At 40.9% G+C, this 18,533-nt stretch overlaps 1 protein-coding gene across 1 annotated transcript; it reads right to left on the reverse strand.

The window, feature by feature from the left end:
• Window positions 1–633: 633 nt before the first annotated feature.
• IER3IP1 (immediate early response 3 interacting protein 1) lies at window positions 634–15,858 on the reverse strand. Its single transcript, XM_041751555.1, has 3 exons — window positions 15,665–15,858; window positions 2,877–2,978; window positions 634–1,802 (listed from the first exon to the last, which is right to left on the reverse strand). Exons 1-3 carry the CDS (start codon window positions 15,753–15,755, stop codon window positions 1,747–1,749), a joined length of 249 nt encoding a protein of 82 aa, XP_041607489.1. The 5' UTR covers window positions 15,756–15,858; the 3' UTR covers window positions 634–1,746.
• Window positions 15,859–18,533: the final 2,675 nt, after the last annotated feature.

An 18,533-nucleotide genomic window follows, 5' to 3' on the forward strand; every position in this document is an offset into this window, starting at 1 on the left:
CAGAATACTCAGATGCTGCCCTGCTATGACTGCTCTCCAATGGAGTCTGAACTTGGATGGTATCCTGCTATTAAATGTGCATGAAGGTATGAAGTTTTACAAGAACATGGCGTCAGACCAAGGTCTCTCTTTTCTTTCTTTTAAAAATTCTGTATGGCCTGTGGAGAAATGGGAATGCTCTCAGTTAACTGTATCTGTTGAATCTGTTCAGTGACTTAAACTTGGCCTCAAGCATTGGATCTTTGTGAGGCCAAAAGAACACTGCTTCTAAGTGCCAGATATGTTACTTATTCACATAAGCCAGATAATCAACTAAGAATCCCTAGTACAACTGTTTGGTTCAGCTGCAAGCCTGCGGCCCAAAGATCATCTATCTTGAATTCAGGCATGGCCAACCAGCGTTCAGTACCTACTCCAAAGTTTTAGAAGTAACCTAAGTCATGGAATAAAAAGTTGCTCATGAGTCTCCTTGACAGTCATCAGCAAATTCCATTAATTCATTGACTATAACATTTACTTTCATCAAATCTATACTCAGTGATTTTACAGCAAAGAAAATATATAACCAGTGTGGCACACATGAAATGAGATTAATTCAGTTAACACTGATAGGCAAGGCACAAAAACAAGTGCTTGACTTAGAAATTTAACTTTATTTACAAATGTTCTATAAACAAAGATGCCACTCTATCCCTTTAAACTATTATAACTGATAATTTCCAGAAAGCCCATTTACATAATCTTAATCTTCCTGCATAAAACTATATTATGGGATGAGCAAATATGGAATGGTTTAAGAATATAAAAACAAAACAAAAAGCTTATTACGTAGCATGAATCTCTATTGACAGAATGAAGAATTAAAACTTATACCCCTTAACATGCTACTCCAAAAAATGGAAACGTGATAATTTGGGGGAGAGGTAAACGCTTCACAATAGTTTTCTTAAATAGTATAGTTTGTGATTGTGATTAACAGGATTGCTTTGCAGGCTAATATTTAGGTTGATTTTGAAAAAGAAGTCATTATTGTAAAAAGGGCATAAACCTTCCACTTAGATTTTTCTACCAATGGAAATATGTAGATAGTGGTCTGGTCTTATCGTTCAGGCCAATTAATAAAATAATAAATGCATGAAAAAGAACTTAAAAACATAATCATTGTATGACTAACATAAAATTAGAATTCTCCCTGAAGTCAGAGAGTACTGTTCAATAGTTGCTATAAATTTGAATGTTATAGCCGAAATGATATATATAGACAAAGAGTTGAAAGTTAAATTATCCAAATTATCAATTTATCATTTTATATGTAATTACTTTTAAAAAATCCTTTACATTTTATCTAGGAAGATAATCATTCTCACGTCATAGTTAAGTAACAAGGAACTTCAAAACTTTGAAAAAAAAATTATCCCTGAGAAGTGAGAGAAAAACCTCTATAAACAAGTGACAGTCCTGTACCCTTCTAACAATCTTTACGACAGCATGAACTTTTATTAACTGTCAAATGTATTCCAATCCTGGATAGTTACTGCCTCTGATGATCTCATCTTTTTGTAATGAAACTATAAGTGCAACATTTTTTTAAAAATCAGATAAATAGGGACTCTGGTTTTATTGTCAAGTTTACATTTTTGTCAAGTGCGAGGACGACCAGCTAAGACATGTATATTCCAATAATGACTGACATAATAACTTCTGCTGGCATCTCTTCTTCTGAGTCTTCATTTCAACCACCATTCTTCACCCAAATAATAAAAGTAATACAATGGCAATTGAGTTTATTATTATCAATGGCACTGCAAAGAAAAAAGAAAGTTTGTTACTGTGAAGAAAATAGCAGAAAAAACCCTAAGTAATAGTTACTAGAATCCAGGAAGGATGAAAATATCGAACAATATGTCATTCATAATCATGTTGCAAATAGTTCTAACAAGAGAACATGCAATGGATCATAAAACCCAAAACTTATTTTAAAGAAGGCTTGTGTGATTGAGGTAAGGATCACACTGGTACAAGTAGCTCAATATGAAATATCTGTGAATGGTGCTGGTGCAGGGCTGGAACACAGAAACACACCAGGCCCAGGCAGAAGTAGATCCACATGGCTGTGACTTTTGACATTACAAATAAAGAGTAAAGATTCCACAGGGAACCCTGGGTGGCTTAGTGGTTTAGTGCCTGCCTTTGGCCCAGGGCGTGATCCTGGAGTCCTGGGATCGAGTCCCACATCGGGCTCCCTGCATAGAGCCTGCTTCTCGTTCTGTCTGTGTCTGTCTCTGCCTCTCTCTCTCTCTTTCTCGCTCTCTGTGTGTCTCTCATGAATAAATAAAATCTTAAAAAAAAAAAAAGATTCCACAGTTTCACCACTAAATTAAGAATGAACTTATTTATCATTCTACCCAAAGTTGTGATCAAAACAGCTAACAAAGAAAGAGGGAGACAGAGACCCTAATTTTAATAATTTTAAATAAAAACTTCTGAATCCTTTTGCCAGTTGCTCTAAAATAATTTCCAATAGACTGGCAGATATGGGATCTTTATTTTTCTCTTAAAGCCTTCTAGGACTCTAGATGACTTTACTATTGAAGCAACAGAATTTCCAAAAGGTGAGAACACTGCTTTCAGGTCTGAGAGGTAACACAGGAACAGATTATACCGTTGAGCATTCCATTTTCATCAAGTGGTTTAGACAGAAGAGGTAAACTAAGAAAGAAACTAGTAACTACTAAACAGTAAAGCCAGGATAAAGAGAAAAAAAAACTTCACTGCAAAAACGGTGTGTGATAGTATTTACTCTCAGAAGCTTTGCTACTTAAATCAAAACCACAAAATTAAAACTTAAAAAGTGTTTCACTAGTTTTTCTTCTTACCTCTCATCACAGTTCTTACAGATCGAATAAGGTTCATTAGCTGAGATTTAATTCCTGGCTCCTCTCCGAATCCACCAATTCCCTGGTCTGCTCCCCAGCCAACTGCATAATATGAAAAAATGATTAGCTGTGTTAAAATTTATTATGTACTTGCCTTGCTCCCTCATTAGTCATCGTTGAATCAAGATTAGCTTGAGTCTTTGTTAAAGACATAAAATATAAAGTTAGCTGACTTAAAAGTTACAATACTGATTAAATATTGTAGAGCATATTTTTTACTTTTGATAGCACCAACAATCTTATTTCATTTTCACGTTGATTTTATAAAATAGATTACAGTCTAAATTATAAATTATTCCATGGCATTTAATTCAGTGAAGATGACTGTTGTGACATCCTGACTTTTTTTCCTCTTTTTTCAAACAAAACATTTTTCAGGTTGGAACTGGAAACCAAAGTATACTGTCAAACTCAATAATTGATTAACTCAATTCACAATTTATAAAACCCAACACAATTATCACTATAAAAATGTTGAGATGCACTATCTACACTGGGGAAATTTTATTTTATTTTATTTATTTATTTATTTATTTATTTTACACTGGGGAAATTTTAATGGCCACGGCTTGCTTAGGCTTTCAGAGGATGCTCTATCCTGCTGGCAGGGGGACATCTTTTCCCCCCTTCATCACTCTCTTCATTTCTCAATTCTAGCTGTGGAATTTAGCCCACTACGCCACTTATTCTCCATAAAATAGTCTTATCATCTTCTGTATCACTTTCCTGATATTATAAACCATTATTTCTTTCCCTCTATCTGCTAGTTCTTTCTTTATTGCCATATATTCTTCTTAAGACCTATACAAGTCCTTATTTCTGCAACTTATCTTTCTCATGTCTGCATTTCAGGGCCATTTTTTCATACCTTACATTACTTTGTATCTCCTATGACTATAGGGCTTAGTTCCTGACATGCTGGCCCTTAAACTTGAAGATGGTCTTTATTTTATACATGGAAGAATCAAGTCTCAGGAAACAAGACTGCACTTCATTTAATCAACTTTTATTTGGTTGACATAAAACTTAAAAAATGGTTGCTTGCTTTTTTGGTCCCATCAACCCTGAGATATGTTGTGGGATAAAACTAATTTAAAGTTCAAGTCATAAGAGAGCTGATGTGTTCTGACTCACACTCTCCCTTCAAGGCCTAGCTCGAGTTGTGCTGACAACTGACCCAGTCCACAGGGGTGTCGCTGTTTTGCGTTTGCACACTACAGCCACCATTACAGTGGCTACAATTAGCCTCTATGATCTCTTGCCGAACTCTTTTCAACAGATGCCTCTGTAATCCAGCTGTCCCAACCCCTTGAGTTTCCTCCCTTACAGGGTCAGGTCTTCCCACCTCGCAATCACGTGATGATTCCCACTGCCTACCAAATATAGTTCGAACTCCTGAAACTGACCTGGCCCTATATCCCACTACTACACCTTCCAAGTATTCCTCTTCACACTCGATGCCCACTATCTGCCGGACATGTGAAAGGCAGCTTCTGAATCTCGGTCAGACTTCTGTGTCAGGGCCTTTCCTCGTTCCTTCTCATGTCATAATAAACCTTCCTTCTCTCTGCTCCCCAAACAGCCTCCTGACTGTGGTGATTTTGTTCTCTTTCTTGGTTAGCTCTTTCCAAGTGTCTCTCATTAGACTATAAAATCCTGAGAGATGGGGACTAAATTGAGACTTTCTTCACCTTCCCCCTTTCCCACACCCCTACCCCCAGCAAGTACTTAGTAAATGTTTATGGAATTGAAGTGAATGATAAAAGCCCGAGTTAATCTGGATAAGGTGAAATAAGGTATATTCTAGGATCACAGTTCCAAAGAACTCTATTTCTTAATTTTTATGACACAGGAAGTTATAACATGAAACCGTAGACCATTCCACTGTAGCTTTAGGAAAAAGGGGAAAGAGATCCTCCAATATTAAATGTACACATCTATTCAAGCTAAAAGTAATTTTAGAAAATATACCTGCCTGGGCATCACCCTCCTACTCAGGATCTACTCTCTCCAGCAAGCAAATATACTTATTCCACTTCAACATTTGCTTTTACTCTATTATTAGCTTTACCATGATGTCCTTCCTCCAAGTAACTGTCTCAGTGTTCAAGTAGTTCCATCAGTATTGTCCACTAAATGGCAGTCCTCTTTTTGTAATCTAAGTTCAATTGTAGCACCAGCCTTCACCCACTTACAGCACAGTAAAAAAACTATTTCATATCCATCTCTAGACATAAAGGACACATAAAATGACCACCTACCATCAGCTGTGTCAGTTTCCAACCTTCCAGCCTGCATAACTGCTACAGGAAGATGTCTATGGAGAAGCAATATGGCTGGGATAACCTGCAGAAACCTCTTTAACAGCTCTGTACAATAAAAGAGCAGTATGGCTCTGATTCAACATGATGGGGTTGGAGAGGAAAGTTAACCCTGACCCTCCTAAGGTCCCTGACTAGGCCTAAAAATGACAATGATAAGGGGCACCTGGGTGGCTCAATTGGTGACTCTTGGTTTCAGCTCAGGTCATGATCTCAGGGTCGTGGGCCTGAGCCCTGTGTCTCTCTCCTTCTGCCTTTCTCTCTCAAATAAAATCTTAAAGCAGATAAAGAGGAAAAGCATACAAATTCTATTAACTTTTTACATGTACATGGGAACCTTCAGAAGAGAATGAAGACCCAAAGAAGTGACTAGAGCAGAAAGCTTTTGAGACATTTGTGAGGAACTGATAAGATAAAGGAGTTTGAACTGGGAGTGGTGGTAATAAATGATGGAAAAGTAACAAGGTTTGTTTCTACAGCCTTCTTCTCTGGTGATACAGATGTCTCCCTTCCTCCAGGTACAGGGAGGGTATCCTTCACATGGGAGACTAAGTGCCGGCTTTGAGCAAAGAGGGCAAGGAGAATGGGGAGCGGATGCTAAGAGTGACTGTCCTGCTTCTGCAATTTTCTCAAACTCCTTCAGCTGAAGATACTTAATAATGCCAAGGTGTCATATTTTGGGGTAGCATGTCCTGAACTTTGAACCTCACCAATGGATACTCATTTTTATTTTAGCTTTCTCCTGAAACCCTGCTAAAAATGACAATAAAGGATATAGGTTAATAAAAGAGAAGTCTTCAGGACAGTGAAGTCAATCAAAATTTGGACGATAAAAAATAAATGAAGAGTAACTGACTTAGTGGAGAAAGCAGAAACCTAAACTCTGCAGGGAGCACATAATAAAACACTCAGGTAACTTGTGCTAAGAATGAGAACCCTGGGAAGGTGAGAGAAACCTCAGAGTACCAGTTTGGGCAACGGGGACAAAAAACAGAAGGACTCACTGACAGTCTACATTAAGAGCAGTTAGCTCCACCCCCCCACCCTCCAATCTCTTTCCCAAGAGTGTGTGAGAAGCACACTCGATGTAAGTGTGATGACTTTGTTGTCATCAAAGACAACAGGTTTACTCTCAGCAGAGAACCACAGAAGCTCTGGGCCTGGGGACATCAGCTGTGAGTACTGGGAATGAAGGTCTGCACACCAGTGTCAGACTCTTGCCCATCTCCTCTGCTCATCTCTAAATCTGGTCATGTAACACATCCTGCAGGCAGGAAGTCAGAAAATTACTTGGAAATTGGCCAGCTGCCCAGGAAGAAAAACTTCAGATATTGTCATGGGTGGCTGGGGGAGTGGGTCTCAACAAGACAACTTCTTCAAGCACCAGTGAGGCCCTCCAGTAAACAAGTCCCAACCACACACACACAGCTTCCAGTGAGCCTCTCTGTGCTCTACACCTAAAAATGAACTGTCAAGAAGAAACAATCTGTAACATGGAAAGACAGAGCAAAAACAGAAAAAGGAGACTTGAGGAAGAGACAATGCAAGAAGTAGAAGAAAGCATTTTTACTATTTTTTTAAGTGACTGGTTTATTCTTTATTTTTAAAAATAATCTCTATGCCAAAAAGGTGCTCAAATTCATGACCTCAAGATCAGGAGTCTCATGCTCTACTGACCGAGCCAGCCAGGAACCTTGGAAGAAAACATTTTTAAAAATGAACATCCACAAAAGCTACTGTACTTATGAAACAAGAACAGTATACCATAAAAAAGGAACATTAAGGAATTAAGACAGAGCTCTTATTCTTGCTACATTATCATAAGAAGTTCAAGAGGTTGACAGATTAAGTTGAGGAAACCTATCAGACAAGGCTAAGGGAAAAAGAAAGAATATCAATCTATCAAAATAAGTGGAGTTCCAGAGAGAAGAAAAAATAGGAAGAAATACCAAAGAAATATTAAGAGGTAATAGTGCAGAACTGAAGGACATGAGCTGTTAAACAAAAGGATCCAGAGAACAACCCAATGAATTAGAAAAAACAAAAACCAACAAAAAAAGCCCACATGTTGCTACATTTTTATAAAATCTCAGCCCTCTGAAGATAGAACACCCTAAAGGCTTTCAGAGAGACAAGTCAGGGTTCTACAAAGAATCAGGGAACAGAATGGCATCAGAGTTCTTTATGTCAGTACTAGAAATGAGAAAATTAGGTGGAACAGTTCTTCAAAACACGGAAAAATTAGTTCCACTCTAGAATTCTATATCCAAACCACAAATCAACTAGAAAAATGACATCGTTTTTTATTGTTCAGCAGTGAGCAATACTCAGTGACAGTAATATAAATATGGAATACCAATATTGCCAACAATCGGTTGGAGATGGGAGATGGGGGAGGGGAAAAGTGTGTGTACTTATGCTCTCATGAGCACAAATGTGCTGCTGATGGTATAATGATACTAAACCCTTCCACAGCAGTATATCAGTGGCTCAAAACTTGGAAGAGTTGAAAATAAGTGCTTTTGAGAAACAGGGCTCAGGTTGACGAGAGACGGGGCAGGAGGCTTCTATCTTCATAAACACAAGAACTTTTTTACTTTAACAACCAGACACACACATTTACACTGCTTTGATAAAAAGAAATATGAAATTTAAAAAGAAACCCTGTAATGATACCCACTGGGGAAACCCCTCTGTAATTAGGCCTTCCTCTCCAGGGCATGAATACCCTGAGGGCAGGGACAGGGTCTACAAATGGAAAGGCTTCACCCATGAGTCACTCTGGATATTAGAATTCTGTTTTAAAACCAGCTTTAAATGGCATTGTTGGTTTTTTTTCCTTTACTTGCTTTTTTTGAATTTTTCATTGCTAAAATTATCAGTCCTCTCCACTCACAGCCACAATCTTTTAGATGGTAAAAAGGACTTGTTTTCAGTATATTATGGATCATGTACTCAATTTTTGTTAGAAAGCCTAATTCCCAACAATCTTTTTTCTTTTAGATCTGTTTCAAAGATGTCTAAATATATGTTTTTACACTATAAGAGGAGAGACTGCCTGAAAAAAAAAAAGTATTTTCCAACACTGAATAAACTGTTCAACACAACAGGATAAAACTCTACAATATTGGGAGTGCCACATTTTAAGCATCAGCACTGAAGTAATTTTTAAAAAATAGTAGGTTATTAATTATTTTTAGCCTAGTCTCTATTCTCATGTCACCAGAATGAAAAGAAAACTAAATTTTAGGTAGAGAGAGTAAATAATTTGTCTAGATATTCCATGGGCAAACACAAAGGTGACCAGTAAAGGACCAGATGCCATGGATTATCTTTTACTATAACAAATAGTTCTCCTTCCAACTGCTACTTAGGGAGTCTCAGTTGTTTTCCTAAGGAAACTGGCCAAAGCTTTAAAGAGCTTTGCTTTTGCTTTTTTTTTTTTTTTTTTTTTTTAAAGGAAAAAGACTTAATTCTGTAGCTCTCTTGACACTTCCATAGCTAGAGGGCCTAGAAAAAAAAACGATAAGACCAGCCAGAACTGGTTGCTGCCATAATTTCAGGAATCGAGTTAAATATAAAAAAATTACTTATTGCAAACACCAAAAATGTTCTTCTGTTGCTCAGACTTCAAAAAGTCGTACACAAAATGGCAATCCATCCAGATTCAGCCAATAACCCTCAGTAAGATACATGCGGAAGGAAAGTATTAGTGCAGTTAGTATTAGTATTAAACATATTAATACAGTTTTGAAGGCTGGCTGACCCTGGGCAAATTTCAGTCTAAGATTAGCTTCCATGCGTGCAAAAGAGACGAGTGTGCTTCATTCTGTCAGTGTCACCAAGTTCACATGTGAATCAAATGCTATCACAGGTGCAAAAGTGCCCCAAAACTCCAGAATAAATAACTCTGCTAATCTAAGTTTAAAAAAAAATTACCTTGATCAAAAAGATCAATATTGAAGTAAATGATCTGTTATACTTGGACTAATCTCTCTTGGATCAATGTAATTAATTCCCAGTTCAACATAGTAATTTCTACTTAATCTGGGATGGAATGCAATAAATGCTTTTTAGGAGTATGTATTTACAGAGAAACCTACATGTCTGCATGGTTTTCTCAATGTTTTATAAACTGCCATGCTCATACCATGACTATCACACAAGGCTTGTAGGATGCCTTGCTCATTTCTCTGTATTTGTGCACACCTGGTTAACTGCTTATCATCTACTTCCTTTAGGAATTCTCCCTCCATTACTTCAGCTCATACAGCCCTCACTACTCTAAACTCTAATGTTGACTGGCTCTAGAGCAGTTTTTTAACCCTGAATCAGTAATACCTTGTAATAATTTCACTATTGGCTATGGATTGAATTGTGTTCCCCCTAAATTCCTATGTTGAAGCCCATGTGGAAATGGGGTCTTAAGGAGGTAATTACAGTTAAATGGATTGTAAGGGTAGTATCTTAATCTGATAGGACTGCAGTCTTACAAAAAAGAGGAAGAGAGAGATCTTGATTCCTTCCTGTCTCCCTCACCTAGCCATATGGGGACACAGTGAGAAGACGGCCATCTACAAGCCAGGAAGATAGCCCTCACCAGAACTCGACCTGGATCTTAAGACTTCCAATCTCTATCTAGAACTGTGAGAAAATCAATTTCTGTTGTTCAAGCTACCCAGTCTATGATACTTTGTCATCAGTCCACTGGAGAAGACCTGAAAGGAAACTGCAGTGGTGCTACAACCCATGGAACAGGTCAGTGATGGTTTCTGGGAGAGGCAAATGGCGGATGTAGGCTTTAAAAGAACAGCCCGAGGTAAGTCAATGTTGCCAAAGGCAGACAATGTATGTATGTATAAAGGCTCAGCAGTGAAGGAGAGCCCCACGGAAAGAATGCACACAGGTTAAATACTGGGGAAGGGAAAAAGAAAGGGAGGACAGAGAAGAAGGGACATGTTATGGTGAGCTTGTAAGTCACATAAGGGAGTGTGACTTTTATATTGGAGGCTATGGGTACTAAAGAAAAGAACTCAAGAACTTCAAACCCTTGAGGAACACGTTCACCTTACTTGAAGGTAGAACAGAGAGAAACAAAACTGGAGGGAGGGTGACCAGTGAGACGGTTACTATAAAAATCTAGGCAAGAGTTAAGAGCCTACGTGAATAATATTTAACAAATGCTTAAAAGATTTTAAAATTCTATTTAAAAACATATTCAGATATTTCACTTTTTAGGTAGTAATTGCTATACCCAACATGGCCCTCGAACTCACAACCCCAAGATCAAGAGTCACATGGTCCTCTGAGTCAGCCAGCTGCCCTTGAATAAAGGGAGGTGTTTTTTTTTTTTAAGTCAGCACCACACCAATGTGGGACTTGAACTTCTAATCCTGAAATCAAGAGTGGCATGCTCTACAGACTGAGCCAGCCGGGCACTGTGAGATATTTTAAAACAACAGCTTATCCACTTAGACAAGCCAATGTGGCATTTATGCCTTAGCTCTGAGACCATATTCAAAACACATGTTCAGAGAAAATATCTGTGCTACTTCTGCAGAGAAAAGGAAATGAAGATAAAGTTCTAGGGGGCGAAGTATTAACATTTCTGGGCCATTTGAACAGTTTGTAGTGGTTGATTTTAATTTAGGGGCAGAAAGCTAAGTCACCTGCAGAAATCTGGAGAAGACACTGCTGAACTTCACTTTTGGAAAATTTAAATGCCGGTCTGAAGCAAGGTCTGGGCATTGTATTCTCTTTCAAGATCGTTTAGGCAATTCTGGGTCCATTTCTTCTATAAGCAACTTACCAGTTTCTGCAAAAAGTCAACTGGGATTATGATAGACACTGCATTAAATCTGTAAATCAATAATATTAAGTATTGTCATCCTAATGATATCAAGTCTTCTGATCCCTGAACACGGATGTCTTTATTTTAATTAACTTTAAGAATATCTTTATTCTTTAATTCCATTCAACAATGCCCTACAGTTTTCATAGTATGAGACTTGCACTTCAGTTAAATTTATCCCTAAGTATTTTACTATTTATATTGTAAATGAAATTGTTTCTTTAATTTCATCTTAAATTGTTCATTGTTTATGTATTGAAAAACAACTAATTTTTGTTCCTGATCTCATCAGGAACTGCAAACTTACTGGACTCATTTATTTGTTCGAAGTTTTTTAGTAACACCCCCCCCCCCCATATATACACAGGATTATATCATCTGCAAACAAGAGATATTTTTACTTTTTCAACCTCACTATCTGGATGTCTCTTATTTCTTTTTACTCATCTAATTGCCCTGGCTAGAATATCCAGTACAACACTAAACAGAAGTGACATCAGCTGTGTTACTACAATAGATTTCAAATAACCAAAGCAATCTTAAGAGGAAGGCTGGAGGCATCATGCCCTCGGATTTCAAACTATACATAAAGCTGAAATAATGAATAAAAGTATGTGGAAAAGGGAACCCTTGTGCATAGTTAACAGAAATGTAAATGGGTACAGCCACACTGAAGAAGAGTATGGAGGTTCCTCAAAAAATTAAAAATATAGAACTACTGAGATGCCTCGGTGGCTCAGTTGGTTAAGCATCCAACTCTTGGTTTTGGCCCAGGTTGTAATTGTCATGAGATCGAGCCCCACGCTCAGCAGGGAGGCTGCCTGAGAGTCTCCCTCCCTCTGCCCCCACTCTCTCTAACAAATAAATCTTTTTTAAAAATTTAAAAATAGCACTGCTATATGATCCAGCAATCCCACTTCTGAGTATTTCTCCAAGAGATGAAATCGCTCTCTTGAAGAGATATTTGCACTCCCATGTTCATTTCAGCATTATTCACAATAGCGAAGGTATGGAAACAATATACATATGCACAGACGAATGAAAAAAAAAGTGGTGTATATATAAAATGAGATATTATTCAGCCATAAAAAAGAAGGGAAACCTGCCATTTGTAACATGAGTAAATCTTAAGGGTATTACAGTAGGAGAAATAATCCAAATATTTTATCTCACTTATATGTAGAATCTAAAAACATCAAATTCACAGAAATAGAGACTAGAATGGTGGTTGCCAAGGGTTGAGTGGTGACGGAAATGGGAAACTCCTGGTCAACTTTTCAGTTGCAAGTAAGTTCCAGGAATCTAATGTACAGCATGGTGACTACTGTTAACCATAGTTAACCGTACTGTACTATACGCTGAAAAGTTGCTTTGAGAGTAAATTTTAAGTGTTCTCACCACCACTAATGGTGGTAAGCATTTTACAGTAGATACCTGTACAGAATGATCACCGTACACTTGAAACTTATACAGTGTTATACAGGCACACCTTGTTTTATTGCACTTCTCAGATAGTGTGTTTTCCACGTACTGAAGGTTTGTGGGAATCCTGTGTCAAGCAAGTCTGTCGGTGCCATTTTTTTTTTCCAACAGCTCACTTTGTGTCTATGTCACCTTTCGGTAATTCTTGCAGTAGTTCAAACTTGTTCCTTATTACTGTGTTGGTTACAGTGATCTCCCTGTTGTCACTTTCCACTCACTTCCCAACACATTCCAGTTTCGATTTTATTCACAGTTTTAACAGCTTGTATAAAGTCACCAATGACTTCTATTACCTAAATCCTTAGGGCATTTTTCTGTCCTTTGCTTATTTCTCAGAACATTCCCCTGTTGTACTATGTCTCCTTCAAACACTCCTTGACTTCTGTGAAACTCCACTGTCTCTATTTTCCCATTTCTCGTTTTACTCACTCATCAATTTCTCCTGTCAGTTCTTTCATCTCTATCTAAACATTAAATATTAGAAGAGATTCTGGGACTGTCCTGGTCACCAATTCTCTTTGTATTGTATTCTTTCCCTGAGCAATTTCATCTCTTTACACAGCTTCATTTATCATCTGTGGTTGACAAACTCAAATTCAATCTCCACCGTGGCTCTTGCTTCTGTTCTATGGACTTAACTCCAACTGACTATTCCACATCTTCACTTGCATATCTCACAGAAATCTCAAATTCACTATGTCCAAAACTTATTTTATTATATTTTCACCTTCTTACCCACCACCGTTGCCCTCATTTTTCCTCCAGGATTCTCTAACTTGGTAAAGGTACTATAATCCACTTGATTGCCAAGCCAGAAAACCTAGAGATCTTTTGACTTTTTTCTCTTTCCCACAATCCCAATGCCCAAACAGTACATTCTGCCTTTTCTATCTTTAAAATATCTTCTGATGTGTATTAGTCTCCTAGGAATACCACAACAAAATGCCACAAACTGAACGGCTTAACAGAAATGTATTTTCTCCCAGTTCTGGAGACTACAAGTTCAAAATCAAGGTGTTATCAGGTTTAGTTCCTTTTAGGGGTCTGAGGATCATCATCCACGCCTCTCGTTGCTTCTGGTAGTTACTGGCAATCCTTGGCATTCTTTGCCTTCTGGCTGCAACACTCCAATCTCTGCCTCTGTTGTCATCTGGCCTTCTTGCCCCGTGTTTCTGTATCTCTCTCTCCTTATATGGACACCTCATTGGATCTAGGGCGATCCTAACCCAGTGTGACCTTATCTCAACTTGATTATACCTGCAAAGACCCTATTTCGAAATAAGGTCACCTACACAGGTACCAAAGGTTAGGACTTCAATGAATCTTTTGGGGGGGGGGATACAATTCAACCCCCATATATCTTCTACTTTTCTGTGTAGTATAGTTGGGATGAAATGAACTCATGAGTCAGAATGCCTAAGGTAAACCCTAGCTCTGCCACTTTCTAGCTGTGTGATCATGGAAAAAGTTACCGACTTTCTTTTGTACTTCAGGTTTCCCATCCGTAAAGTGGGGATGAAAATAGGACCCATCTCACAGGGTTGTTGTGAAGGCTACACAATATAAGTAAAGCACTTGATGAAGCCTCTGCTATGCACTGTTAGGTGTTCATTATTATTATTACCAGACCCACTCAACTGGGATACCCACCACTTCCACTTGCCCTGTTTGGCATGGTACTTCCCACGCCCACTATTCTACCCTTCTAATCCATAATCCACACTGCAGTAAGGATCTTGCATATAACACAACTCTGGTCATGTCACTGTCCTGCTTCAGACCTGGTTTTCACCTGCCCCAGTTTTCACATAAGCTCTTACTCCTCACCCTCCCAACCCTTCACCCAATTAACGTTTACTCACTCACTAGGTTTTTGGCTAGACACACTTCCTCTGTGAAGTGTTCAGAGATTCACAGGTCAGTGTTTCCCTGCCCTTTTCTTTTTTAAGATTTTATTTATCCATTCATGAGAGACACTGAGAGAGAGAGAGAGAGAGAGAGAGAGAGAGAGAGAGAGGCAGAGACACAGGCAGAGGGAGAAGCAGGCTCCACGCTGGGAGCCTGACACGGGACTCGATTCCGGGTCTCCAGGATCACGCCCTCAGCCAAAGGCAGCACTAAACCGCTGAGCCACCCAGGGCTGCCCTCCCTGCCCTTTTCGTTCACAATATCCTGCGAACTTGTCATTGCCACTTGTTCATTTTTCACTTAAATTAACTGCCATTAGAAGGGCAGGGTGACCGCGGAAACCTCCACTCCAAACTACATGGGCCCGGCACATAATCTGTGCCCAGTAAATCCGAAGGAATGAATGAATCGATGTTAATCTTGCTGGTGGGTGAGCTTCAGTGTCTCACACAGACATCCCTGGTGTGCTGACAGACAAGCGACGCTACGCTTTATCTGGTACACCTACACCTCCGCGTGACCTGCGCCCCGTCTCAGTTTCGCCTCAGGCGGCCAGAAGTGGTCTGTCTGTCGCCGGCCTGTGTGGTCACCGCGGGCACAACTGGGCCGTCCTCGTCTTGGCACTCTCAGATTCTAGCCTGGCACACGGCAGACACCCACTAAACCGTGAACAAACTTTCCTTGGAACGTGGGCGGCCGGATGCCCTGCTAACCCGAACACCTCCCCTTTCCCCCCAGCCTCCAACACCCGGGAACCCTACGGCCTTCACCAAGTTCATTCCTCTCATCACCCCAAGCTCCAAAGCGAGCCACGCCCCTCCCTCCGTAACGGAGCCTCGGAGCCCGGGTTCGCTCCGCCGCCGGCGGTCACGGAGGAGCGCGTCAGATCGCTAACCTAAGCTAAGGTCCCGCGGGGGGCGTCCCAGGCCCTGCCCCGCACCGCTCCCCATCCCGACTCCCGGCGTCCCGCACACGGGGCGTCCGTGCAACGATCAAGCTCGGTGACACGGGAAGTGGCTCGGCTTCCTCCCTCCAAGGAAGGGCCTCCCGTCGGTCGCAGCCCAGGCTGTCCCCTCCCCGCGGCCTGACTGGGCCTGACTGGGCCTGACTGGCCGCCGCCGCCGCCGCCCCCCGCCCCCCTCAGCCCGGCCCGTGGCCCCACTCACTGTTCTTGAGGAAACGCTCCTCGTGCAGCACCGCGATGGCGTTGACGCAGAGCAGGGCCGCCTGCAGCAGCGAGTACAACGTAAAGGCCATGGCCGCCCGGAGCCGCCCCGAGGCCCAGCCGATCTTTCTCCCGCCGCCGCAGGGGACGTGGCGCCGCCACGGCCGGCGCTCCCCTACGGGAGCCCAGAAGGCCCCAAACGCGCTCTCACAAGCTCCGCCCCATCTGGCTGGGACCCGCCCCTCGCTGACGTCAGCAGGGGCCGTGTGGGCGGCGGTGGGCGGCGGTGGGCGGCGGTGCGGGCGGTGCGGGCCGTGCGTCGCGTGCGGCCGGCGGCCGCGCGTGGCTGCGGGAGGCTGGGCCTGTGGCCGGTGGAGGTGCTGTAAAGTGTGAGACTGTACACGCCGGTTTCAAAGACTTAGGACGAAAACAACGTAAAACCTCCCATTAATTTTTAAATGTTGATTACAGGTTGAAATGATATTTTGAATATATTGGGTAAATAAAATGAATTATTGACTTTTACCAGGCGCCCCTGGGTGGCTCAGTGGGTTAGGAGGCTGCCGTGGGCTCAGGTCATGATTCCGGGCTCCTGGGATCCAGCGTCAGGCTCCCTGCTCAGCCGAGGACTGCTTCTCCCTCTCTCTGCCACTCCCCCTGCTTGTGCGCTCTCTCTCTTTCTTGTAAATAAATAAAATCCTAAAAAATAAAATAGCTTTTACTGTTTACTTCTACTTTTTTTTTTTTTTACTTCTACTTTTTTTTTAATGTGTCTATGAGGACACAAATGACACGTGAGGCTTGCACAGTATGTTTATCAGACAGCATTGTAGTAGATGTCCTGGGAGCTCTATAGGACGTTCATATTCCTATTTTACAGATAAAGAGGCTTTGGCAAGTAAGTTTTTTTTTTTAATTAAAATAAAATTACGTATGCTAAAATTACTCCGTGAGAAACATACTTTCTTTGATCAAACTAGCCGGGATCCTCTAAGCCCTCTTCTGTACTAGGCCTTAACCTCAGCCTATAAAAACTAGAAGTTCTCAACACAAAAGATTTCATCCACTCTCTTAGCCCTGCATTAAATGACTTAAACAGTAACATAGCTTCTAACAGCTCAAGGCCACATCCCTAGGATGACCCAAGGACCCCTCAAAGTGTCTGCCTGTGAAAGCTCAACGTTGCCCAAAGAATTTACTGTTTGTTCTAGCCAACCTGAAAATAGGCCCCTGACCACCCTTTCTTAGATCATTTAAAAAGGGTCAACAACTGTGAATCCTCCCCCTGTCCCTTTGAGATATATATGCCATCTCCTATAATATGTATCTCTGACCTGAAAGCCATTCCTTTAAAATGTAACCATTGGGGGCAGCCCGGGTGGCTCAGCAGTTTAGCGCTGCCTTCAGCCCAGAGTGTGATCCTGGAGTCCTAGGATCAAATCCCACGTTGGGCTCCCTGCATGTACCCAGCTTTTCCCTCTGCCTGTGTCTCTGCCTCTCTCTCTGTGTGTGTGTGTCTCTCATGAACAAATAAATAAAATCTTAAAAAAAATGTTCCCATTGGGAAATAGGGCCTCTGTTTCCCATTGTCTGTGGGTGGGTACAATCCTAACTTTGATACTTGTGAGCTAACCATCACAACCGGCCAGTCAACATTTACACTGACCACCCTTCTATAATTTTTCACTTCCCTGACTCTGTGGAGCCCCTGTTCACCTCCCTTTCTTCCCCCTTTAAAATGCTCAGTAACCTCTGTACAAACTGAAATTGAGGTCAGTTTGCATTTGACCCTCTTGCCTAGTGCAATAGTACATTACTGATGAAAATCTGTCTTTACCATTGTAACTGCCGTCTAGCTTTGTTTGTCTTTGACAGCAGCAGTAAGAAGCTGAGTCTGATCATGTTGAATTTTAGATATTGTTTGAGGCCAAGTATACAAATTAATCACATTCTGAACTTCTCATGGTCCCCTAAAATAGTAAATAGAAAGGCAGCACATTAGTCCCAGGAAGGACTTTGGAAGCTCATGTGCATGCTGCTGCTGCTGCTGCTGCTGCTGCTGCTGCTGCTGGAAGAGACACTAGCCCCCACAGCCCCCCAAAGAAAAGAATAATTAGTTAATCTCCCAAGAAGAAATTAAGCTTAAATAGGCCAGCTAGTCAGTACCTACAGGGAAGAAGAGATGCGTTATTTCCCACAGACATAAACACTACCTCCAAAATCAGCCCTAAATGCAAATGAGGTAGTGAGAGGCAGAAGTAGATAAAGTAAAGGAAATAAAAAAAACAACAGGATACCAACAAATCCTTCGGTTTTTCAAGGCCCACAAAACTCTAGACCCTGGTGATAGAGAAAGAAGGTCCTCCTGTAAATGCACACTGACCAATCCAGGATTTCTACCTTGGGCTGGGAGAGTAGGAAGGACACCCAGGGGGCCTGTCTGGAAGCTTTCATTGAGTAGTGAATCACAGTTTTTACTAATATTGTGTATTTCCTGAGAAGGGGGAGTCATGGAGGATGCCTGGAGATTATGGGGATAGATGCAGAAGAGGTGGGGTAAAGCCTCTCACAGTTACCTCTTTGTGTCACTCGTCCCTGGGTCACGACTCACATGATTCAGTTCTTTTATTTTCAAAAGAATCAGGTTAACCTCTCTGGGCCTCTGTTACTTCATCTATAAAATTAGGTGATTATGATCTCTAAGGCTCCTTCAGCCCCCCCAAATCTCTAGATCTAGCAAAAGCAGCTTAAAATATAAGATAGTGTACGAGTACTAGTACCACATTTTCTGATCCACTATTTTTCAAAAATCCAGGCTTGTAGACTAAGCTGATAATAGCAGATTATATTTTTTAAAAGAATTGTTCCTC

This window comes from Vulpes lagopus, chromosome 1 (genome assembly GCF_018345385.1).
Source record: "Vulpes lagopus strain Blue_001 chromosome 1, ASM1834538v1, whole genome shotgun sequence".
NCBI lineage: Eukaryota > Metazoa > Chordata > Mammalia > Carnivora > Canidae > Vulpes > Vulpes lagopus.

Bases quoted from the DNA above. Each gene is read 5' to 3' on its own strand.
- IER3IP1 (XM_041751555.1), bottom strand. From the start codon at position 15,755: ATGGCCTTTACGTTGTACTCGCTGCTGCAGGCGGCCCTGCTCTGCGTC. The intron at 2,979-15,664 runs GTGAGTGGGGCC...CATATTATGCAG, and splicing joins GGAGCGTTTCCTCAAGAACA to TTGGCTGGGGAGCAGACCAG. The intron at 1,803-2,876 runs GTAAGAAGAAAA...TTTTCTTTGCAG, and splicing joins TGTAAGAACTGTGATGAGAG to TGCCATTGATAATAATAAAC.